General features: G+C 34.9%; 1 protein-coding gene across 1 annotated transcript; it reads left to right on the top strand.

Annotated features, from left to right (window-relative positions):
• Positions 1-7,468: 7,468 nt before the first annotated feature.
• LOC139698262 (kelch-like protein 5) lies at positions 7,469-26,022 on the top strand. Its single transcript, XM_071597136.1, has 13 exons — positions 7,469-7,619; positions 7,807-8,187; positions 8,358-8,519; positions 10,736-10,932; positions 11,431-11,547; positions 14,450-14,545; positions 14,646-14,844; positions 15,239-15,409; positions 16,472-16,648; positions 16,742-16,904; positions 18,446-18,664; positions 24,670-24,841; positions 25,001-26,022. The coding sequence occupies exons 2-13, from the start codon at positions 7,815-7,817 to the stop codon at positions 25,055-25,057; spliced, it is 2,103 nt and encodes a 700-aa protein (XP_071453237.1). The 5' UTR covers positions 7,469-7,619; positions 7,807-7,814; the 3' UTR covers positions 25,058-26,022.
• The last annotated feature ends 120 nt before the right edge of the window (positions 26,023-26,142 follow it).

Below are 26,142 nucleotides of genomic sequence, written 5' to 3'. Positions count from 1 at the left end.
AGGTATGCACTCTCCACCAAAATTATTCATGATACTTATCTTACACTAATGTGTGTCTTAAAAGTAATATTCGATGTTGCTTCCTTTTTTTAAGTTTTAGTACACATTTTTCTATTTGTTGGCGTACATCATGTCCATTGATTTAATAGTTATGAAGATGTGCTGATGTTTTTGAGTTTAAGTACAGACATTTCATCAAATCTATCTCTTGTGTCAAAGTTATATTCATTAGCTCTATCATTTAGAATATTTTACCTTTGGATGAAAAGAACTTATGTAATTAATTGAATTTTAAAAAGCTGCTTAATTTAAACCTCATCTTTGTTGGAATGGGTACTGTTCATTAAGAACACTCACAGCAATTATGAAATCACATATTCTTCTATATTTAATGTTATAATTTACATTTTTTCCATGTTACTAATAGGTAATCATTTTCGCTTATTTTATATAGGGTGTGGCAACATAATTTCTTTTAAATCTTTTTTGAAAGCATTTTGCATTTGAAAAAAAGAAGTTATGTTGCCGCAGCCTGTGTCATGTAAGTAACATTTTAGTTTTTCGAAAATGTTTCGCAAAATTCAAATTTAACTATATTTATGCATTATTTTATTTCTTTTAGTTTTTTTAAGCATGAAAATCATTCAGGTTTTATTTTGAAAAGCATTATCTGTGGCAGTTGTCTCCAAATAGAACACATGTTCATTCATTTGGGTATGGGGGTAAAAATCACATCAGGCTTCTCATTGATGTCTAATTTATTGCTGTCTGAAAAATAGGAAAGAAAGTGCTAATGTTTTACTAAGTTAATGGATAAAAGAAGAAGCATGGGTTAATGCAATTAAGCTCATATAAACCCATTCCTGAGGTTTATTAATGTGTGTTTGCACTAAATAAGGGCTATTAAAAATTGTGGTTGCTAATGTTGATACAAAGTGAATTTTGACCTTTCTCTATCAAATTTCTTTCATTTTTTCAAAGTTTTTCAACATTTTGAGAACTGTCTTATTTGTAAATGTTAGATATGCCTATAGTGCAGGGTGCATAATTTTGCTTTGACTGTAATTGAGTAAGGTTTCAATTTGCATTTCTTAAATAATAAAAACACAACATACTACTATAATTTCTAAACATACACAAAAGTGATTGCGATTCAGTCATGTATCTTTATTAGTTCTTATCGATGTTTAAATCCCACCTACATGGTGCAAAAGAGACTGTTATGATATACTGGTGTTTCATTACCCTTACATTGGGTCTTAAAAATCTGTTTTACTATCCATTTTTTTTTTAATTTTGGTGTAATTTAACGTGAATTCATTCACAATGGCTGAAACTTTGACCCCTGATTTTAGAAATACTGCCATTATATTTTAAAGTATTTATCAGTTATCAATATTCTTATAATTTCATAAACAGATAACACTTTTATGCTGCTTCCTGGAGATTTAATTATAGTACTCGTATAAAACTCAAAAACTGAAATCAAGTATTGACTGGGAGGGAAAATTCAATGATTAAGGGGGAGCACTGAAGAGAAATCGTATCAAGTGGACAAACTCACTAAAATCAATATTTTATTGAATTTTGGAAAAACAGAATGACCATGTGAGGGTTGAGTGACTAGAGTTTAAGAGTAATGCCTAAGCACACCCAAGAAAGCATTAGCTACCCATAGTAGTGGATGATCTGTGAAAATTGGAGACCACTGGCCTCTGGTGATGTTGACCAATTTGCATAGTTGCATTTATAATAACAATCATGCCAGTATTTTAAAAAATGATTCCACAAATTTGAGTTAAAGAATAAGAATTAAGAAAGAGTTAAGAATTCCACATCTCCTGTGCCTTTTTTTATATTCATATGTGAGATAATCAGTAAATATCTAATTTAATGCATTTACTTTCAATGCATTGTCAATGTCATTGATTGAATGGACATGATGTGCCACTTTTGTTCAAAATTCAAAAGAATTGTTAGGGTTTCAGGATTGCTTAAATTGGAGGCTTTTAATATTGGGTGAATCACTCTTTCATGTGACTAAATCATTGTTATTATTCTATTCACAAATTAAGTAAGTAAATAACTTCTCCTCTGTGAAGTATTTCATCAAATGAAAGTTGATTAAAAGTTTAAATTAAGTGCTCCGGAAACGTAATTGGTTTACAACTGTATCGGACTTCAGTATAGGCACTTTATATACATATTGTCAAATTGTAGAAGCATAGGTAATGGGTACTGGAATTGTTCAGGACAAGCAAAATGTGCATAACATTTTTGACTGCATTGAATCCCATTGGATTTCCTTTTATGCAATAATTTAGACTTTTTTAAATTGTAAAATTACATATTTTTAAGTATGTCATTTAGTGATTATTGTGAGAAAATATAGTTTTCTTATTCAGTTAACTGCATTGAATACAGTTTCAAAGGAGAAGGGATCTTTTGTAAAATTTTCTCATGGTAATTTTAATAATATATTGCCTATGTTCTCTTAGTCTTTATGGAAAGCTTCATTCAACAATCTTGGTGAAAAAATTTGAAAAAAAAGCATAATAATGGTTTAGAATGAAACATTATTTTTTAAATAGATTGCAGTCAAATGGGTAAACGTTAGGAATCTTGTATTCAATGATTTCTGGCTCAACTTTGTGGAAGTTCATGTGCGTTAAATGAAGAACATAATGTATTTTTCCACTGTTCTTTATTCTGGTACTACTAGTTTCAACTCTTAGGCATCATTATCAGGTACCTGATGATAATGCCCAAGTGTTGAAATTGGTAATACCAAAGTAAAGAAAAGTGGAAAAATACATTGTGTTCTTCATTTAACCAATTAGGAATCTGACACTAAAATCTGATAATTGTGAAATAGCCTGAATATTTATTGAATTCCTATGAGATAAAATGTTATCTTTCTAAGTTCCATTGTTAGTCACATAAAAGAGATGTTACATTTCTGTTAAGAAATATTTAAAAAATTAGATTCAATTTATTTAATTAATTAAATCACTTGTAGTTTTGAACAGCAATGTAGAATTGGAAACCTCTTTCAGCTAGCAAAGGAGAGATTCTCTCACTACAATGAGGACCATTTATCATTCACCTTCAGTTACCCATTTAAAACATGTAATTGTTCGTCACTTAATATATTCAGTATTCTATCAAACACCAAAAAAAACTCCTTTACATGCTACATCAGAGTTTCATTTTATTTTAATTGGCTTAATAAAATGAGGATATGGATTCAAGAAATTTTTAAACGAAAGAAGTTGGAATTTGTTGTGGTGGATATTTAAGTTTAATGGATTAATCCTGTCTCCATTATTGTGCAACGAAATATGTTAGATGTTACTGCATGCTGAAATGTTGTGTATCTGTAAAGCAGGTTCCTGGTGCATTTTGCAAAATATGAATTAGGGTTGTAATGTTGAGTCAAAACCATATTTCAATTATTTTTCCACAAAAAAATCATTAAATTTTATTTAGAGATAATTATAGTCCCGCAAGCCATGGTTAGAGGTTTGCTTTTCACTGTGCAAATCATGGGATAAAGGTGTATATGTATTACTTAGGGGATTTAAATTTCTTATCATTCTTGTTGAGTTGTTGCCACTCATGTTGGTAAAACTTTACATTATTCTTTTGCAGTTTTTACTTATTCCCTTTTCGCTTCAATTATGTAGTTTATTTTCAGTTAACCTTCTCATTCAAGTTCACTGATGCCTGCTAGAAAAAACTTGCCCTTTCTATTCATTGCATCAAATTATTTATCATGAAAAATGATTGCCTACATTAAATTATTGATATAGTTAAATCTAGTTTACTGTAGTGAACATCAATTGCCATTTAGGACAGAATCAGGCATTTATAAGGTTAAAAGCTTTCATTTTCATGAAAGATCATATGTAGCTTTCCCTTAAATTGATTTTTACCTGTTCACAAGCTGGTTTAATTTGATAAAACATCATAAATTATTAATGAATTATCAAAGAGGTGATTTCATGACAATGTATCACATTGAAACTACTTGGTGAAAAGTTGAAAATAAGTTTAGTTGAGATATGCCGTGTCATTTTTTTTCAATTATTGATTTAAAAAATAATTTTGGTCTTTACTTGGAATTATAAGTAATGCATCTAACTATTTTTCAAGGCTTTTAATGCTGACTCTCTGAAATATAAAGGTCTTTTGTCTGAATAGAAATTTTCAAAGTGCCATTTAAAATCAAGCAGAAATATCAACTTCTGAAATTTGGCCTTTTTTTTGGATCTTTGGAGGTCATAAAAAAATCAAATTGCTGATATTTTGGTGCCGTGTTTTCATGTGAGGAACAATGAATTTTCTTTGACCAAGGAAAATATATTCCTATTGTATTTTTTTTATTGTGAGAACTCCAGTGTGTATTATTCATTTGAAAATGCACTGTTGAATTATAAAAATTAAGTAATGAGTGCATCAAAATGCTTACATTATTTGGTTTTTGTTATTAAAGTCCTAATGATGTGATATGAATTATTTCCATGTATTATTATGTAATGACTATGAATTGTTATCAGCGTATATTTGCCCTACTTTGGAAAGAAGAATTTGCCATAATAGGCCTCCTGATTGTTTCTGTGATTGTTTTTAGAATCTACCTATCAAATGGCATTGTTTTTCTAGCCAATGTTCGCCAAAGTGTATCAATCCACATTGCATTGTACTTAATTTTGTTGACGATTTATTTGTTTATTTACTCATATTAAAATCCAGTATTTTTTGTTTATGTTGTGGAAAAAATTTTAAGTGGAATTCTTGGCTGTCATAAAAAGATATATATTTTCTTTAGTGGTTTTATATGCACTTATATTTAATGTTGTGTAATTTTCTGAATTAAAAATGAAAAAGTAGTTCCTGAAATTGTTCTTGGTTTCATGGAATTGAAGTAGTTGTGTTTAATAAAATACACCAGTATGAAAAACTGCCTCTTTTTATTGTTCTAATGAATGAAGGAGTTCCAAATCATAATATACTAACGACTGCTCAGCTTTAGACCTCGATTGTACTTTAATGAGCTGTCTTTTGTTGTCACAAAACCTTTGTCATATATTGGATATAAAATAAGTTGCATAATTTATTTTCTCTTGTTTTGAATTTTAAATATCCCGAAAAATATTTTTTCTTGAAAATAAATTTTTTTGGTAAAAATGCTTTAAGTTATTTCAACATTTGTTGCTTATATTATGGTGTTTTTTTCACTGAGGGATAACAGTGCATGATATGTTTAAACCAGCATATTCATCTTTTGAGAGGTTTCATGGTTTGCCAACATCATCATTCCACTATTGGTTTTTAGCGTAAGAAATACAGGATGAATTAGGGTTGTGGGCATTTGGTGTTTTTTTTTATTTTTGGTATATGATAAAGAACTTTTTTGTATGGTTGTGAGTTGTTTCTTTTTATTTCAGTTCATTTTTCTTCTTTTGGTACCCTCTTCAGTCTTGTTGTTTTCTTCCAATAGCATATTTTACGTTCTGGGGCATCAACCCATCAGTACAGGACATTTTTGTCCACTTTGATGACCTGAAAACAAAGTCCAATGGAGGGAAAAAAGGAAAATTTTGCTTTGTTTTCGCATTGTGGAATAAAGTCATCAAAAATTTCATTGTATTATGTACCCTCTCATAACATCTGTTGATGGGCAATTATATGTGGATATATACTTCATATTGTAGATGTCCTGTCACATATTTCATGGGAAATAACTTTGACAAAGAAAAATATGACCTCTGGTGAAAAGAGGTATTTTCTGCATAACAAATGTCTCCATGTCAACCACTTTTCTTTACAGTCCAGGTCATAGCAGGTAATAAATTAATTACACCTCATCTTACATATGCATTAATTCATCTACAGCACTCTTTCACTTTACAATTACACTTCCAATGTTAATGTATGCCACTAGATGGTAAACCTGGAAACATTACTGCCAATGTGCAATACCTTATAAGAAAGGCACCTTTAGTTTGTGAAACATTGTCAGCTGAGGTGGCCCAGTGTGGGTGGGCAGACCCTGTTTTGATTTTGTGGCAACTAGTGAGAGAGAATGAGGTAAGGCAAGCATGGCCCCAACTGGTCATCAGCCTCACCAGCAAGGTCTCTGGTGTGATTTAGCTGGTTATTGGAGAAATATGTGTGAAAACTTGTTTTCACCATTTGAGATAGTTCTGCACCTACAGGTGTATTTATCTCACATCCTTGCACCAAAGGACTACTTAGAGAGCAGACTTTCTCTGTGTGTGTTAGTTAGTTGTATATTAAGGTTGCAGCAATGTGAAGTTAGGCGGCCTCATGCTTTTGAGGATTATGAGATCTGATCCCTATGAGGACCAGCGGTTCATTTCTCATCCACTTTCTCCCAAAGTTTAACACAAAGTTAATTTAACCACAGGGTTCTCAATCATAACAAAAATGGCTCAAATGGTGACCATGATAAAAACAATATAATTTCCTTATTTATACATAAAGCTCTGGACAGGTTTTTATCAAAATTGTATGCATCCTTGAATGTTCAAATGCTGTGAGGTGTATTTGCTATATAAAATCTTAGAGACAACCAAAAAAAAAATGTAAATTGACATGAAAGTGAAGCAGACACATTCAAAGAAATTTCCTATTTAATCATCAGCTTAGTGTTCATTGCATTGAATAAAGTAACTCTTCTTGGTCATTAAGGATAATAGAAAATTGATGTTATACCAATCAATGATAATTTTATTTCAGCGTTAATCTCATTCATTAAAACATTGATATATTTGCGGTCTTAGAAGCAGAATTGTGTTGGATACCATGCAAGTAAAAATACAAGGATGCATCTTTTCTTGTACAACAATGAATTTTGTGGGGTAGGATGGCATGAAAAGTCCAATGTATTTTTTCATATTTTATTACTTTTTCCGGTTGATACTCAGCAGGCAATTACTATAAATGTTAATATTACAGCATAATATCAGCAAGAATATTAATCTATAGTTCCAGGCTGTCTATAGCTGAAATATTCACACATATATACATTGAGTTGGGTTTTATATAGTCACAGGAGAGAGAGTGAATGGGGAGAAGCATGGAGTGAAGGGGCGAGACTGGGGGGGGGGGTTAGTGACAGCCAGAGTTGCCCGAGGCTATCCTAATGGGGAGTTTTCAATGTGAAAAGTTGGGGAGGAAAGGAAAAGGTGGTTAAGTTACATTAGCCAGGATAAAACGATGTCCATGAGAAGGGAATGTATTAAATTTCCATTATCTCAGTTCTTCCCCTACTTCTTCCATATGAGACTCGACATCTCAGCGGAAAACATTGAAATATGTAATTGCTAGCACCTTCTATTTGTAATTTAAATTAGGCGCTCAACAAGTCTACATGTAGCGAACTACGGCGAACATGGTAACTATCAATCGGAAAGAAAAGCGTAAACAGGATAACGTTAACTTCGTGAGAGAGGGTTGTCAACGAAGCAGTCCAAGCACTTGCCATCATCGTAGTTACTTTTATCTACAGTGGTACTATTGCAGCTGACATGTAACTGTGAAATCTAGGAACCCATTTTAAATGAATAGCTACACCCTCTCCAGAAATTTGGGTGAGATACGATTTAGTAAAATGCACCTCGGAAATTTATCGTTTGGTGTTTTCACTTGTGATGACACAAGACATTGACAATCAAAGACAAGCTTAATCCTGTGAAACATGCCTGTGCGGGTTGAATGATTGGTGGAGGAAACCGCTTTGGAATGTGTACGTAAAATTTATTTTCAATTTTATTCCAGGCTCATAGATGGAACAGAAAGGTAACGTTCGTGATACAGGCGATGCTGATCGCATAGCAGCCCCTGAAAATGCTCCTGTAGGTAATGGGGAAGAAAATATAGTCGTTCCAGGGCAGAGAGAAGATATGCCTCCAAATGGAGACGAAGCAAGAGATGGAGATCGTACTGTGTCGGATATTGTTGAAGGAGTAAGAACCATTCTAAGCCCTGAAAGAGCCACAAGTTCAAACGATGGGTTTGTGGAACTGATTGGGGAATCATTGGCCAACAGTAATGGTCAAGAGGAATGTTTCAGGTCTGGTGAACATGCAGAGTGTAGTCTTAAACGAATGGAAGATTATCTTAATCAAGAGCGCTTCACGGACGTCACTCTAATTGCTGGTATGTGGCTTACACGATTTGTATTTTATTATGATTTCATTTAAAAATTGATTTTATAGGCTTATGATGTTTTGCCTGTTAAGTCCAACCAATTGACATATATCCATTCGTGAAATTATTGTGATTCAACTTAAGTTCTTATCCTTCTGGCAATGCATTCTCTACCCCAGGAAATCGACGCATCCCTGCTCATCGTTTGGTATTGAGTGCAGCATCTGAATATTTCTCAGCCATGTTCACAGGAGCTCTGAGAGAGGCTGGAGAAGATGAAGTTACACTTGTAGATTTAGATCCAGATGCCTTACAAACTCTTGTGCATTACTGCTACACAGGTAATAATAATTGTTATGTACTATAAACCTATAATAAAAGGTCAAAGGAATGTTGTAATTTTCAGATATTTTCGCCAGATATTCTGAAATTGGCAGTTTTAAGAGTCAAAAAGAGTGCTTAGGATTGATGTTAATCAAAGATTCCTCCTCCCCCTTCCTTATTGAATGAAATATGCTATTTTCTCTAAATTTTGCAAGGTTTTTAATGAATTTTGCATTGATGAAAGATGATGCAAACCATGTATTTGTAGCGATGTATTTGGAAATGTACAAATGTTTAGCAATAATTCATTCAGCAAAACTACCACCCTTCCTAAGACCCTAATTTTACCTGTGAAATTGATATAAACTAGGTTATTTTCATATGATTAGTTTGTTATTCTCTGTTGTCATGGCTAATTTCAACAAAATTTCAGATGAACATATCCTTGCATTATTTATAAGTCATAATGTATATTTATGCCTTTTTTACGTGCTTAATCTATTCGTCTAGAAATTTGTTTATACACCCTTAAAAAGGACATTCCTTGAAAAAATATATTTTTCATAACATCAACAATCATTGCTGTGTGAATTTATCCCCAGAGCAGAATGTATTATTTCATCTCGTTATTTTACATTGGCAAAATATAAAATATGTCATACAAAAACAAAAAAACGTATGCATACATTTTGAGAAATGGTCATAATAAAATTCCTAATTGTCATATCTTAATGAAAAATATTCATTTAAGTCATAAAAACAACTCTTAAAAATTTTACCCTAGAATTAAATGTCTGTTATGAGTTGTTATCTTTTATACCTGCTGGTAAATGATTATAAATTTTAATGCCAGCATAAAAGGGTCCTTTTTGAAACAAAGAAGTGGGATGCTGTATTACCTGCACCTTTCCTTGTCTTCTGGCATAACAATGGGTACTCTCATTTTTTTAATAGACAAATGTTTTTTCAGACCTACATACATACTTAATATATGTACAAACATCTACATCTTACAACATGTTACAGGTAAGATTTCAAGATTTATAAAATGAGGTCTGCATAATTCTCTTTTTGTAATTTTGGCCACATGTATAATAACTCTTTTTTTCGTGATGATTATTTTGTCAACATCTGTAGCAGAGCCCCTAAAGATAATTCCATAACACACTCCAGATTGGAAATTACCCAAGTCAGCTGTTTTTAAAACTGCACGAACGCCTTATACGTTCACTCCGGTTTGAGCTTTCATCAGTTATTAAACCTTAAAATTTGGTATTGCTGACTTTCTTCAGAAGATTATCTTTGATAATCTTCTGATTGATTAATTGATTTCAGGGGTTTCTTTTTTCCTTAAATTATGTATAGTTAATTTTTTTAAAGTTATTGTAAGCTCATTTTTTGTGAACCAGTCTCCCAAGAGTGCTAGAGAATCATTAATGTATTAAATTCTTTTATCTATTATATGCGTATTCATTATATTCTTTACCTCACAAACTATTACGCCTGCCGTCGAGGAAAAAGCTGTTGAATACTATTATTGCCTCTAATTCATATCATTAATTACATCCAAAATAAATCTCATTCATTGTCATTAACATGAAGGTGCTTTACCCTTAATCAGGTCCTTGGTTTCCTTCATACTCTTCTGTCTAAAGTTGTCTCTAGGAAAATTCTGTACCATTCCATCATATTGACTTATCCAATGCCTGTCATTTTCTCCTTATTTTCTTGTCATTCCTTCCACTGCTGCTTTTAGTCTTAGCTTTCACATCTTAGGAAGTGGCCAAACCAGTTCTTTTTCCTTCTTGTTATCACCTCTAATAACCTTCTCTCCTCTCCCACATGCCGTAAGACCTCTTCAGTCTTCACTTTATCTGTCCATTTTATTCCTTCAATTCTTCTCCAGTGTCCACGTTCCAAATTGCACCATTCTTTTCCTATCCCTTATGCTCAATGTATATGCTCTACATGCTTACTGGCCGCAGCACATTTGGCTTTAGCTGTTGCTACTTTTCCTGAGAACCATTATCCTACCTCTGACACAGGTTATAAGTCCAAGAAAATAACCTCAAGACATGTATTTAGTAAGTATAGAGCAATGGTGGCTAACAATTTCAAGTGGAGGTATTGCACATTGTTTAAATAATATGGGGAGAAGAAGGTATGAGTTTAAAGGTAATTGGTGAGAGAATAATTCTTATTTTAATTAAAATTTTCATATACTTAATTCAAGGCTGGGTGGAGCTCCGTGAAGAATGTGTTGAGACACTTCTTGTGAGTGCCAGAATTCTGCAGCTGCCTCCTGTTGTCTCTGCTTGTTGCTCCTTCCTTTTGAAGCAGCTTCACCCGTCCAATTGCATAGGCATACGCTTATTTGCTGATGCTCAAAGTTGCCCAGGACTTTGTGAAGCTGCACACAAGTACACTTCGGTAATATTCCTCATTTATGTAAACCAAAGTGCACAGTTCTGAAAAGTGTCATATTTATTGTGGAAGAGTAGGGGATGGAGCATTGGTACATCTATTGTCATTAATTTTGTCAGTTTTTTGCAATACTAAAGAATATCATTGAAATATAATCATTAAAAGTGGCCACTTCATGTTTGGTTAGTCATTTGAAGAAAAGGTGTATCATTTTCTCTTTGAATCCTACATTTCAATGATTTCTGGAAAATTGTCATTCTAAAAAATATTCTGTGTTCTCCCTTTGTTGGAGATCTGGGGCAGTATTGCTGGTAATATTCAATAGATCAGTGCTGTGTAAAATAGAAAAAGTAGATCACTGAGACAAGTCTTTCAGATTTAATTTCTGCTCCTTTTTTGCTCTCTGTGAATCCTTGATTCTTCTATTTCTCCATGTACAAATTTTGGCAAATTTTATCGGTCATGAAAACTGAAAATGCTTAATTGGGTATTTCATCCTTTCAGGAACATTTCATGGAGGTCATTGCAAATCAGGAGTTCTTGCTGCTTCCAGCTGATGAAGTAGCTACACTTTTGGTGTCAGACGACCTTAATGTTCCATCAGAGGAGATTATATTTCACGTAATGTTTAATTAATCATTTTGAACTTTAAATCAATCCAGTGGTTTGCTTTGGCTTGTATATTGGACTTGATTTGGTTAATCACTTTGTAGCATGCATATGATTGATAAAGGTTTTAGCAGAAGGATGTACCCGTGTATCGCTCAGGAGCTGTTGAATGACGTCAATGATGATCCTGATTTGCTTAAAAGGATCATCGCTGGTGACGAATCATAGGTATATGGTTATAGCGTCGAAACCAAAACTCAATCGTCCCAATGGAAGAACCCAGGGGAACCAAGACCAAAAAAAGCCCACCAAGTTCGATCAAATGTCAAGGTTTTGGTCAATGTTTTCTTCATTTACCATGGTGTAGTGCATCAGGATTTCTAATTACAAGATCATACAGTCAATTACGAGTATTACCTTGAAGTTATGTGCCGTTTGAGAGAAGCAATTCTAAAAAAACATCCAGAAACGTGAAAAAACAACTCATAGCTTTTGCATCATGATAATGCACCTGCTCACTCCTCATTGCTAAAAGAGAGATTTTTGGTCAAAAATAACACAACAATCCTGCCTCAGTCACCATATTCACTGGATTAGGCCCCCTGCAACTTTTTCCTGTTCCCAAAACTTAAGAGACCTGGGAAAGGATGGAGATTTGCTATGATTGAGAAGATAAAGACTGCATCGCTGGAAGAGCTCACAGCTATACCATAAAGTGCTCATCAGAATTGCTTTAAGGAATGGAAAAAGCATTGGCATAAGTGTATTATATCTGGGGGGGATTACTTTGAAGGGGACAACTTGAATATTGTGGAATAGATAAATATTTTTTCATACAAATATAAAGTCACCTTAATTTTTTAAGACATCTCGTATTTGATAAAATATTTCAATTTTTTTTCCCTACAGGTTGGTTCAGTCCTCAATAGAAGAAAAGATGAAGATGATTTAACGATCCTGAATATTGTGTATATAATTTTCTTGAAAATAACTTTTTACATAAGTTACTTTTTTTGGCATGGAATGGATTATATTTAGCATTTATTTATGTGGAAAAATTTGTTTTGCTTCATGAGAATGACTTGAACAAACTATGCTCATTGTGTGAGGTTCGACTGTATATGAATTTCAATTAACTCTAATACTGAAATAAGGAAACTTTAAGGAAAGGAACTACATGCAATGGGTTTATGAGTGCTAAATAATATAATTCTTAATTGAATAAAGTAACAGAGTTGTTAATCTTTAGAAAACATTAAATTCCATAAAGAGGTTTTTAAAATTAAAATTGGTTATGTCTGTAAATTCCACAAATATAGAGAGAATTCACTCAAGTAATCCTATGTTGTTGCTGTGAAATTTCCTTAACACATCTTTGGGATAAACTGTGGAGTCTTGTAACTTTTGAATGCCAAAATCGCTAGTTTGGAAAATTGTCCCCTCCTAAATACTGGTGTAGTCCTCTTGGAAACTTTGGACATATTCATAACTCAATACTAGGGTAGTCCTAGAAGTACCCGGCCTGACCTGATGGTGGTAGTTGTTTGAAAAATATCACTGTATTAGAAAGTATGCAATCTATAAAGCATATGTTTCAAGTTTGAAGACACTACATTGTTTAGTATTTGTATGGCAGCCATCAATAGTGAACGTTTTCAGTGAATTGGTGAAAATGGAGAAAATTTGTCATCGTTATGTGATACAATACTTTAATTTGAAACGTCTCAACCCAACCAATATAAGCACTGAACTGGATTCTACTCTGGGTGAGTCTGCTCCTTCGTTTACATCACTAAAATATTGGGTAGCAGTGTTTAAACGATGCCGTACGAGCTGTCAAGATGAGCATTGCATTGGTCGACCAAATAAGATGAAGACTCCAGAAACGGTGAAGAAAATCCACAAAGTGATACTGGATGATCGTCGACTGAAAGTGTGCCAGCTAGCAGACAGTAGACATTTCAAAAAGTGTGGTACATCGCATATCAACTGAATATTTGGACATGAGTAAGCTATGTGCAAGGTGGGTGCCATGTTTGCTCACACTCGAGCAAAACCAGTTTCAAGAAGATGTTTCAATTGAGTGTTCAGCTAAGTTTCACAGCAACAAAGCAGAATTTTTGCACCATATCATAACCATGGATGAAACATGGGTCCATTACTTCACACCCAAGACAAAAGAACAATCAAAAAGGGAGAACCAGCTCCAAAAAAAGGTGAAGACCGTTTCATCTGCAGGCAAGTTCATGGCATCGGTTTTTCAGGATGCATGTGGGATAATTTTCATTGACTACTATCTTGAAAAAGGAAAAACTATCAAAGGAGAGTATTATGCAAACTAATTGCGACGTTTGAGCAAAGAAATCAAGCAAAAGAGGCTGCATTTGGCTAAGAAGAAAGAGTTGTTTCATCAAGACAATGCACCAAGCCACAAATCCGTTATTGTAATGGCCAAAATTCATGAATTAAAGTTTGAATTGCTACCTCATGCACCCTGTTTGCCAGATTTAGCCCCCTCGGATTATCTTCTGTTCGCAAACTTGAAAAAATGGCTTGGTGGTCAAAGATTTGCCAACTGTGAAGAAGTAATGTCGGCATTTAATGGTTATTTTGAGGACTGAGACAGTTCTCATAATGAAAAGTGTATCAAACTTATTGAACATCGCTGGGAAAAGTGTATAGAGCTGAACGGAGATAATTTTGAAAAATGAATAATTTTTTTCCAAAATTTTTGTGTTTTCTTTATTGGGTCGGGTATTTCTGAGATTACCCTCATACTATTACAGTCTAGTAGTGAAAATGAAACAAGCTTTTGAATTTACCATTTTTGTCGGGGGAATAAATATTTTTTGCAGGGTTAATTTTTTATAAGTCATTCAATAATGTACCCTGTTGCATTCTTTCAATTTTATAGGCCTTGATGTCATGGCTGCACCATGATCCAGAGGTGAGAAGTAAGGAAGCTAGTCGTTTGCTTGGTCTTGTACGACTACCCCTACTCTCCCCAGCTGTGAGTATGAAACATTGTAATTTTATGAATGGGAAGTTAAGCAGTTATTTTAATTTTTTTAAAATTAATTACATCACAATTTCATCATTCCCATTATCAGTTCATTGCTGACAATGTGGCAACAGAACCGTTATTAGCTGAAGATGTGGAGTGCCAGTCATTGGTCATGGAGGCTTTGACATTCCATGCGCTCCCAGAACGCAGGCCCAAGCTCATGCTTCAGCTTCATCCCAGAGCCCACCCACGAAAGGCAACTCTGGGCAAAGTGTATGCAGTTGGTGGAATGGATGCCTATAAAGGTAATGGGTCCATATGTCCATATTAGATCCCATTATTTGTGAACTGTAAAGTGCAGAAGTTTTCCCCTCTTAAAGGTTTCTATAAGGACACTTTCCGGTCACTTTCCTTTCCTCTGACGTCACAAATGTATTTTTGTTAATCTATGTATGTTTGATTGGCTTGATCACATTAACAATTTACACGGTTAAATAAGAATAAAATCATAGATTTTGACATATTCACCAAAATGAATGTTGTGAGGTTAAATGCATTTTTGTTTGGTTAATGGGTGTCAAGGTTGTTATTTAGCTTACCCAGTTCTGTTGGTGAAAATTACAGTACCTTGAAATTTGAATCACCTTGACAAGTATTTAGCTACTTGTACTCTTTACTGAATGAAACTTTTAATTGCAGGAGAAACAAGTATTGAATGCTATGATCCCCGAAGCAATACATGGTCACACATTGCGCGTATGCCAGGGCGAAGGCTTCAGTTTGGTGTTGCATTAATGGAAGGAGTCCTTCATCCTAAAGGATCATCGTCATCTTCAAATCAGTCATCTGCAACCTCATCCAATGCTAATGGTATGCCTGTAAAAGTAATAACACACTCAATAAATCTATGCCATGTAACCACTGATTCCCAATCTTTGTTATCACTCAATAGTGAGACACAAAACCAAATTCCCTTTTTGGGATTAAAGCTTTATACTTTCACACATTTTCCGTTTTGGAAAAAGTGTTTCATTTATATTTTAATTAATGTCACTAAATAAATATTTAAGCCTTAAGATGATGCAAGTGTACATGTATAATAATGACCACCAAACATTTGAGATCCACTGCATATTTTTATGTTGGAGCATATGTATGCTAAGCTAATTCAGAAAAGGGAACTCAGTCAGGGAAGTCAGGTTTTGCAATATCTTGAAAAAATCCTAAGGGTCAAATGAAAAAAGAATAGTTTTATTGGGGATTTCTTGTGTAGAGAAATGTTTTTAAGTTTTAAGCCTGCTCTACTTTGAGCATTGTGCTATCGAGGCCTTTTAATAAACTAAAACTATAATGGGGATGATGCAGTGGCAAAAGTGATGAGTAGGGGTCAGAGAAAGAAGGAATGATTGACAAAATGTGGATGAGAAATGTGAAATATGTGAGGTCATGGTAAGAATGAAGCCTAAGTTTCATACATCATTTATTTATTTATTTCACATTAATCCGAGTGCAACACTTTGGCCTTTACATATTACTTTTAACAATGACACAACAATCACAAACATCCAGGCCATAGATGAAGAAAAATCCTTCTAGGTAAGAATCAAATCTGCGACCTCTGGGTTGGCAGGCAAGGACCTCGCCAGCACTGGGGCCTGCCAATATCATTGAATAAGTTTAATGAAGTCTTGAAATTTATGAATAATATAAATGTGTTTTCCCTGTATTAGAATGCAGATATTTTTATCAATGATCAGTGACAGCTGTTAATATAAAGTTCAACATTCCTTTTTGAGCTGGGCCCCCAACTCAAATCTCCCATCCATGGAAATTGATATTTAGGCATGCATTTTGCTTTCGAGACATTTTTATTTTATTTTTGCCCATTTTTTTTAAATATCTAAGCATCTTCTCTATGTCACATGTTCTCAGGCTCAACAACTTCCACTGGAGGATGTGCTTCCGGAACTGGGTCTGGAGGAAAGAGATGGTTGTATGTTGTTGGGGGACGGGATAATTTCAAGACTCTAAACACAGTGGAGGCATTTGACCTGGACTCGAATGTGGTAGTAACTCTTCCACCAATGTCTACTCACCGGCATGGGCTAGGTCAGTATATTCTTCTGAATAAAATGCTTACACCCTAAACTGCTGGTTTTATGTGCTATTCTATTTTTTTGTGTGGTATTTCATTAACAAAAGGTGTTGGTGTATTGGGTGGGGCCCTTTACGGAGTGGGAGGACATGATGGATGGTCATATCTTAATACAGTGGAGCGTTGGGATCCCGTTGGACGGCAATGGAGTTATGTTGCTCCAATGGCAACTCAGCGATCAACTGTTGGGGTGGCTGTGTTACATGGAAAGTGAGTGCATGATAATGAAGTTATTTTACTCTGTTAAGAGTATACTGCTCTACTATTAATGTACTTAGAGACATTTCCAGAAATACCTAGAGAAATGAAATGTTCCTCTTGAGCAAATGAGAGCTCAAATTAAAAATTGAGCCTAATGGATGGTTCTTCCATTCATGCTGCAAATTCCAAATGAAGGGTAACTCTGAAACAAGTCAATTATTGTGTGTATATTTTAAATTTTCTGTGCCCTATGAATTGTTACCATAAAAATAAATATTTTTGCATTAGATGCCTGAAAATAAACAAAATTATGTGTCTAGAAGGTGACTTGCAGATGAGCTAGATGATGGACACAAGGGTCACCACTAAGTTAGAATTACTGGAAATTTATTCAATTTCTACAAAAACTCTGGGAAAAATTGGTCAGTGGACCAATGTGTTTTCTTAATCCTAATCTTGCCACTAGCTGATATTTCTGTATTTGCTCCATGGCCGAAGTGCCTTGAGCTGATATATCGGCTCGAGCATAGACCATAATTAAAATCTTAATAACTCAATACATTATTTAAGTGATGGTAAATAGTTTTGGTATCATTTGAAAGAGTGTATTCTGTACTTTATTGTTGATATTTTTTTAATTTTTAGTATGCATTATGAATGATTTTATTACTCTTGGAAGTTGCTCTATTTATGCTGGCACTAAGGGGATTAACGTCAAGAATATGATGTGCAATATGAGAATTTCCAATGCAAATAGTTTTCGTCTCATGTTCAGTTCATGTTCATTGCAGGCCATAGACTGCTGTTGAATGATGGATGGCTAAACCTGGGAGTGGGATTATTTAATTCTTTTGTTTGTCCCCAGTGGTGTATTTTATCTGTAGTGATTACTTCAGATCTTTGTGGATATACACCAGGTGCGTTGCTTAAATCTGGACAAATGAAACTGCGGTGAAATGAAGCCATAGTTCATGACATGCATTTTCTCGAATGAGGTTTCCTTACCGGGCTGGTGAAACCTTCCAGACTTCTCCAAAGCATCATACTCAGCTGCAATATCATAAACAGTTGATCTGGGGTACCCAAAGAATTGAACTATTTCCCCGGGCAAACGCCCAGTGCAAACACTTTTGATAATAGTAGCTCTTCGAGTGTATTACGCACGTGTACCTAACATCTTGGCCATTTTGAGGTTATGACTGTTTACTAGATGCCTATAGCTTTCAAGAATGTCAATGGTGACCTTCAGTGGAACTACGACATGGCAAGAAATACAAATTGAAATTTGTCTGGATCTGAGTGCCGCACCCTAAATAATGGCTATTGCTTGTTTCATTTACTCCATGTCTTTGGCCTAATTTTCATTGGGCCAGTCAGTTTGCCAGATAGTTTGCTAGTAAAGGAATATTTTAATAAATGTGGATGTTGCTGTCACACTCGCTGTTATAAAAATGCAAGCCTATTTCCTTCTCCTAATTTCTAATGAAAAATAGTGCTTGTGATGTGTTTATATTTTGAGGATGACTGTTTGATTTGGTGTAATTTTGTAGGTTGTATGCAGTTGGTGGAAGAGATGGTAGTTCTTGTCTGAGATCGGTTGAAAGATTTGATGCTTATGTCAACCGCTGGTGTTCTGTTGCCCCACTTGCGAGAAGGCGTGGAGGAGTAGTTGCTGTTGCAGCACCTGAGCATGGTGCTATATATGCCCTTGGTGGCCATGATGCACCAGCTTCCAAACCTGCTGCTGCAAGATATCAGTGTGTTGAAAGGCAAGTACCTTCAAATATAAGTGGGAAGCCCTTTCCCCCATTTTCAGTCTGTCCATAAGGCATACTTTCAAGAAACTGCGGGAGATGCCACAACATTGCAATGCAACAATTTCAGAGTGTAAATGTCATTTGCCTTGACCAGGATTCAAGCCTGGAACTCACGATGTCTGGCCCAGTACTTAAGCCATATAAGCTACCAAAGCATCCTCTTACACTCTGAGGACACTTTAACCTTGTGGACTGTGGTGCATTGTGGAAGACTATGAATGCCTGTGACATTGTATGTATGGTATTTCGTCACAACATCTTATTCCTTTTAAGCCCCCAAAATCTCACATTGTGGATTTACTAACGTCAAATTTTAGGGTTACTGATCTTAAGCTTTTGCTGTGTGTAAAGCATTTTATGAATTATCATTCCTTTGACATTGTAGTGAATATTTTGAGAAACATGGTAAAGTATCTTTGCTCCCGAAAATGCTTGCACTGCACTGTGAGATAAAGGATGGGATACAGAATGCTACTCCTAATGCTGCCAAACCAGGACTTTTAAACCACTTAGTCGCTAGTTTGCAGGCTTACTTATATTTTTTAAAGCTCCTGCTTGAGTATTTTAGGTTGACATGAGAAGGGGACTTCATATCCAGTGTGTGGCAAGGTGCTAGATGTAGGAAGTTGGCTTTAAAAATTGAATTTTCTTCATGTGTAAGATTTCAAATTTGTAAATAAATATACAGATAGTTTTCCCTTTTTTTTAGCAAGAAAACTGGCATTTTATGTAACAGTTATGAGATTCTACAAATGAAAAACTGAAAATATTCCAAACAAAATTTGTTAAATTCAAAAAAACTGCGGCAAATGCCACAACAGTACCTTTTCATGGAAGCATCTGCTAATGCCACAAATTCCAAGTAAAAATCATCAAATCCAAAGTAAAAAATCAACAGAAATCTTAAGCCAATTAAGTTATTTAAGGTACCATGGCTACTTAGCTCAGTAGTTTGGCTGGTTAAAGTTCTTAGTTGGATATCAAGGGATTTGATTTTGAATCCCAGTCTAGACAAATAATTTTACACTTTGAAGTTGTTGCATTGCATACAAAGTTTATTGTCAACCACGTTTTCAGCACAATAGCAAATAACTGTTACATAATTTTACAATATGCCCCACTGTGAAATCATTGCATGACAAAAAATCAAAAATTTGAGCAAATAGTGACATATGTAACTAGAGATAATGTATTAAGTACTGTTCAAAGGGGACACAAAATTATGTTACAATTGAACCTCATAATACAAGCACGATTGCCGTTCCACAATCTTTCTTGTGAAGCGAAACAAGTTTAGTGAAACAACTTTTGGAATTAATAATGCATTCCATGCCAAAATAAAATTATGTACAAGGTTTATTCAAAGGAAATTATACATGAATTATTTAGGATCATGGATCATGTTCACCTTTTTTTCTATGAAATGAAGCAACTGGGATTGTGAACTCCATTTGTTAAAGTATAAAAGAATCTAAATAAATCAATATTATGTATGATATGTTCCTAATTCCTTTTTACGAGAAAGCTGTCTAGAGGCATTTGTTTTTGCCGATGCTTCAAATTTTGGTAAAAATGCGACGCAGAATGATCGTTAAATAAATTTATGGTGTGCATCGCCATTGTGTTATTAGGGGTATGCTTCGTACGCATGGTATGATACAAAAGTTTTTTGTGTCCTCCACATCATATTTAGCCTGCAGTTTTGGGCATAAAACTTCTTGAAGGCTCGTGGAGTTACTGAATGGTATACAAGCTGGGGTTTGATTTTCAAATCGCCACTCACATTTGTGCAAAATAGCAGTGTAAGGCAGTCTTTCATTGCCTTGTGGTCAGGCAATGCATTCTCTTCTACTGTTATTTGCATAAATATGGTTTTGCTTCTGCATCTTCTTCTCAAAGAAAACCATCTTGTTACAATTAAAAACATGTTGTGGCAGGTAACCCTCAGAATCTACAAGTTTTTTGAAGTCACTGATGAAGTTCTCTGCTGCCTTTGCCATGGGTGATAGCTCAACTCGTTAACTTCTTGAACTATGCATGGCTCTCCTTAATTGCTTGTTTAGCTTTCGATGATCCTGACATTTTATTATTGAGGCCAACAAAAGTCACTTCCCTCTCTCACAAATATATTCTCATTGATGGTGTTGCATTGCAATTGCTTTTCGTTTATGCGTATGAGAAGCAACCTTTCAACATTGTTGAGAATACATAACTGTTGCGTAGATACTCTTGTATCTCTATTTGAAGCATCTAGCTCTTTAGTCTTGTCCATGTTCTTGAAGGAAAGGCCAATCGTTAATGTTGACCGATTGTTGATGTGCATACTAGATCAGCTACGCTCACACCTTGTTCCCAATTTTCAATGATTTTATGTTTCATTACTGCTGTAATTTTTTTTCTCTTATGGCTTTTTCCTACGGATTTTTCTTCCTGGTCAATTTTAAAACCATGAACAAAATATTATTAAACTTTGCACATAAAATCTCTAATAATGTTTGACTGCAATTTTGTAAAAATGTGTGATCACTAGCAATGCTAAGATAAGGGTGGAACGAGTGGTAGAGATAAACTGCAGTAGCTGACATGCAATGAATCTGAGAGTTCCCCTCTCCTTGTCACTCATTATGCAAAAAGTTGCTCATAAAGTGAGTCATTTTTAGAACTAATATTTTTGATTGTTATGCGAATTACTCGCTGTGCAAGGTGCTCAATAAGCAAGGTTTCTCCGTATGTAATAAACCACATTGAATTGCTACACTCACATTCAACTTATTACTGAACATAATAGTGTAACTAAAATGGTGGGTTACAATTAGTGTAGGTTGCTTCATGGTTCAGTGACTAATCAGTCATTTGTGCCTCTAGTGACATTTATCATTGCAAACATCAGTGATTCTGAGTGACCAACATAACATATCATATTTTTTAAAATGAGATTGCTGCTTAATTTAGTTTTTTGATTGACAGATTGATCACCTCTACATTCCCATTCGTTTAAGCATAACAAGGCACAACCTGATACCTTACACTATGAAAAAACTTAATCCCACTTACCTTTTGCCTCCCTCATTTCTATGCCTTTCCTTTCTCACAACTATGAATGGCATGCAATATAATAACAATAGCAATTGCAATGGAATTTCATTGAAAATGCACAGAAAAAGACCCTGCATAGTACGTATGATATGATAGCCCTATTACACTTCTAATTGTGAGTCCTGACATCCACATGGCCAAACCAGAGTCTAATGACGAGGAGCCTTCAGGCACCAGTAATGAATTATGCATACACCATTAGTTAAACCTTATATTAATGAATTATTAGTGGAATAATGAGCAAATTACTTGTGTTCAAGTATGAAGGACATGGAATGGACCCTAATTATAGTTTAAAACACAATTATCATTTGTGTACTGGCTGCACAAAACTGCACCAGTAAAACACACATGTATAGCGGAATCACTGGGATACAGCAAGCTATCCATCACAAAACCAAGTCGCAACAAATGCCAAGGACTTAAAATATGAATATTAGAAAAGCAACCCCTTCCATCCGGAATGTTGAGCCTTAGGGCTTGGGTTGGGATGGTTATAAGAGTCAGGGAAGTAGCTCCTACTCCAAAAGCCATTTCCCAGTTTGTGGTTTGTGGTCACCTCCAGATCTCACGACCTAAAACCATACAGTGCCCCATTTGTATTTTAGAAGCCTGCTACCTACCATTTAGTTAATATCATTGTAATCTTCTCATGTCCATGTCCCTTCTTTTGGCCATGCTTTTTATATTTATTATTTTTATATTTACTTATTATATTAATGAAATTATTCAACTAACTGTATCTTTAATTTTGTTATCTGTCAATGAGTCTTTGAAGGACTTAGATTCTAAGTAGGAGGTCAAAAGTAACTTATAATTAATTCAAAGAACATCGATTCATGTAAACTTTTTGGCAGAGAAAGAATTCAGAGATCATGGTGCCCACCATGAAGATCCAAGATATAGAGATGAATATATAATTCTCCTTTTGGGTTTAACTAAACATTCATATTATAGATGGTGAAGCAATTCACTGGCATGCCAATCTGAATTGTGCCTTAGCTTTTTAGCAGGATTAAAGTAGTTATTTTCTGTCTTCACTTAAAAATATGAGGGTTGTCAAGGAAGTAACTTAGGTTTCAGCCTAGCGTGATGGTGGATAGGGCTAGAGCTACCATCTTGTTGTCTAGACGTTGCAACACTTCGTACGCATCCTGCTGTGGTAGTGTGCAGACCATGGTTAGTCTACTTTGCTCGCTGCGAACTGTTAAAATGTGTGCTGCAGTAGAAAATATCTAATTGACATTCCAATGGCACAGCTATCAGAATCATTTTCCTTTTGGTTCTGATGATGATGGCCGTGCCATTGAAACATCAACTAGATATGGGAGTGTCCTTCCTCTGTGTTTATGTGTATAAATAAAATTATATGTATGTGTGTGTATATATGTAATTACTGGGTGCGTTCCAAAAGTAATACAATTATTTTTTTTTTTAAGTAATTCATTGAACAGGTTTGCACAAACACTCATTCAAATTATTGTCCTTGGGCCTCTACAGATTTTTTCCCGCAAAACTGGCATGGCCGTTATGTGCCCTGCTAGGTGTCTTCGGTGACCTTTCGCAAGGTCTTCATCACGGCTGATTGGATCTCTTCTGTGGATGAAAAACGGGTTCCTTTCAGGGCTGCCTTAATCCGTGGGAACATAAAGAAGTCTGCTGGGGTGTCGTCAGGACTACAGGGGGGTTGGGGCAGGGTTGGCACCTGGTGTTTGGCCAGGAACTCGCAGACTCGGAGCGCATTGTGGCAAGGCCCGTTGTCGAGATGGGAGCTGCCAGTTAGCGGATATGTCTTTCCTCATCCTGATGACCCTTTTACAGAGTCTTTCCAGCACATCCACATAGTAGGCAGCGTTAACTATCCTTGAGGAACAAATTCCCTATGGATTCCCTTTACTGTCAAAAAAGACAATGAGCATTGTTTTCACTTTTGATTTGGTCATTCTTGCCTTTTTGGGCTTGGGGGACTAGTTGATGTGTCATCCAGAGCTTCGGCGTTATGTTTATGGGTCGTATTAAAAAAACCCAGTTTTCATCACCAGTGATGAAGTTGTCCAAATAATCAGGTTCATTTTCAATACGTTACGAAAGTTCACTTGAAATTTCTGGTCAGGTGGTCTTTTGGTTGTCTGACAACAACTTGGGAATGAGCTTGGCGCCCACATACCTCATCGCTAAATCTTCAGTAACAATGCAAAACACAACAGTAGACAAGTTAAGTTCATTCCCAACCATCTTGATACTCAATAGGCGGTCATAGTCCAACAATTGTTGAACACAAGCCACATTGTTGTCGATTTTGCTGGTTGATGGCCGCCCAGAGTGTTGTTCATTATGAACCTCTTCCCGGCCCTCCTTAAAAGCCTTCAGCCACCTCAAAACTTGTGAGTAGGACAGAGCAGGGTCCCCAAAAGCCTCGAATCATTTTATGTGTCTCCTCAAGATATTTTTTCAGTTAAGCACAGAACTTAATGGCATAACATTGCTCGATCATCAATTCCATTTTTTTCATGACACAGTTGGTGGACAGAGGTTTACAATAAATGACGTCCTGCCGCTTCCACAGCTTGGAGAGCACTGAGACCATTTCGCGACAAAGCTTAATGTCTTCCCCCATCTATTCCTATCTATATATGTTTTGATTCCACTCCGACCAATAGGAGTGGCGTGGGAAATTCAATTGCATTACTTTAGGAATGTACCCTGTATATGTATGTATAGACAGGGCTCTACTGTGTCATGTACATTTAGATGTTTTCCAATGTGTAAATGTTCAGTTGCTAAAGCATACATGTTAGGGGAATTTTCAGAATGGTGTTTCAAGTTTTTTCCTGTCAGTGATTTTTATTATTTTCTCACAGATATGATCCTCGTATTGATGCATGGATGAGTGTTGCTCCATTAAGTGTAGGCCGAGATGCAATGGGAGCCTGTATGCTAGGAGATTTGGTTCTTGCTGTTGGCGGATATGATGGCTCTTCATACTTGCCATTAGTTGAAGCTTATGATCCTCATAACAACTCATGGCAACAGGTAACTTGACAATTGTGGTCTTTGATATGTATTTTTACATGCATCATGTGGCAGAATGAATACATGGTGTGTGGAATGGGAGTTACGAAGCCGAGCAGTCTAAACTATGATAGTCAAGCTATAACTTTGTAATTACTGCGCTGTTTGCTTTTTTTTCAGATGGCACCATTGAGCACTGGAAGGGCTGGGGCATGTGTGGTAGTGTTGGAAAATTAAACTGCATTTATATGCATAAAAATGATTAAACATCATTAACAGTATGGCATATCTGACCACCAAAATAAGTATATGTAGCATTTCTGGTAAAATGTCATTACTTTCCGATTATGAAACTATTGAAAAGGAAGTAATTTTTTTCATGCATTTAATTGGTGATTAATCTGTAATCTTAGTTAGATTCTAAATGCATTCCTTTGCCTCTTTTTTTCAAATGCTGTGATAATACTTTAGCACATTCCATTTAATATAAACTGCCAGCTTTTATGAGTAATATTCTTTTATTTTCCTTTTTAATCACTTTTAATACCACCCGTTTTATGTGGGTGGAAATAACTTCATGTATTAAATCAAAGGCTCTTAAGTTTTAACTAATGGAGTTAAGCAAGTATATGAGAATAACAAAATGCTTGAATTTACAATGAGACGTGATAAACCAAACTAGAGTGGTGTAAAGATGTGATCAAGAAAAAGTATTACCTGATGTTAAGTAAGAAATCATGCTCATAAATATATTGAAGTCCTTTAATTATTTATTCTACCATGGTCCTAGATATTTTATCTTTTAGATTTTCTGTCTTAGATTACCTTTAGGATTACTTTGAAAAAAAAAGAGTATTTTTAAAATCTTGATATACCCATTTTTAAATTTTGAAATAAACTGTATTTTTGGAGCAATAAAAATGATCACCAATAGCAAAAGAAAATGTTTGCTGATCTATTTGCAGTTGATTGGTAAAAAAAATGTATTAGAACTATTCTTGTTGTTGTGTTATTAAATTATAATGTATTTATGAAAGAAAATGAAATTTAATGTGAATTGTGGACAACTTGCAATAAATTGGGTTTGTCTAGAAAATGCACCTATAATTAAAATCCCAGACTTATTTCTTGATTGTAATTGGTTATGACCATTTACTGTATGTGTTTGCATTACCCTTTTGTTGGAGGTCATTACACTCATTAATTTATCATCTTTATCAGCAGCAAAGCTATCATAGGATGTCTTTCCGCGTACATGAATACCTGATTTACATTTTTATTATCAGTAATATAATGATGATTAAATGATGACTGTGTAAACT

This window comes from Hetaerina americana, unplaced genomic scaffold (assembly GCF_022747635.1).
Source record: "Hetaerina americana unplaced genomic scaffold, ioHetAmer1.1.p SCAF_80, whole genome shotgun sequence".
Classification (NCBI taxonomy): domain Eukaryota; kingdom Metazoa; phylum Arthropoda; class Insecta; order Odonata; family Calopterygidae; genus Hetaerina; species Hetaerina americana.
This window is presented reverse-complemented; position numbering and strand designations above follow the sequence as displayed.

What these genes read in the sequence shown, in the direction of transcription:
- LOC139698262 (XM_071597136.1), top strand. Translation starts at nt 7,815, where the DNA reads ATGGAACAGAAAGGTAACGTTCGTGATACAGGCGATGCTGATCGCATA. An exon ending in TGTGCATTACTGCTACACAG is followed by an intron (nt 8,520 to 10,735) that starts GTAATAATAATT and finishes ACTTAATTCAAG; the next exon opens with GCTGGGTGGAGCTCCGTGAA. An exon ending in CTGCACACAAGTACACTTCG is followed by an intron (nt 10,933 to 11,430) that starts GTAATATTCCTC and finishes TCATCCTTTCAG; the next exon opens with GAACATTTCATGGAGGTCAT.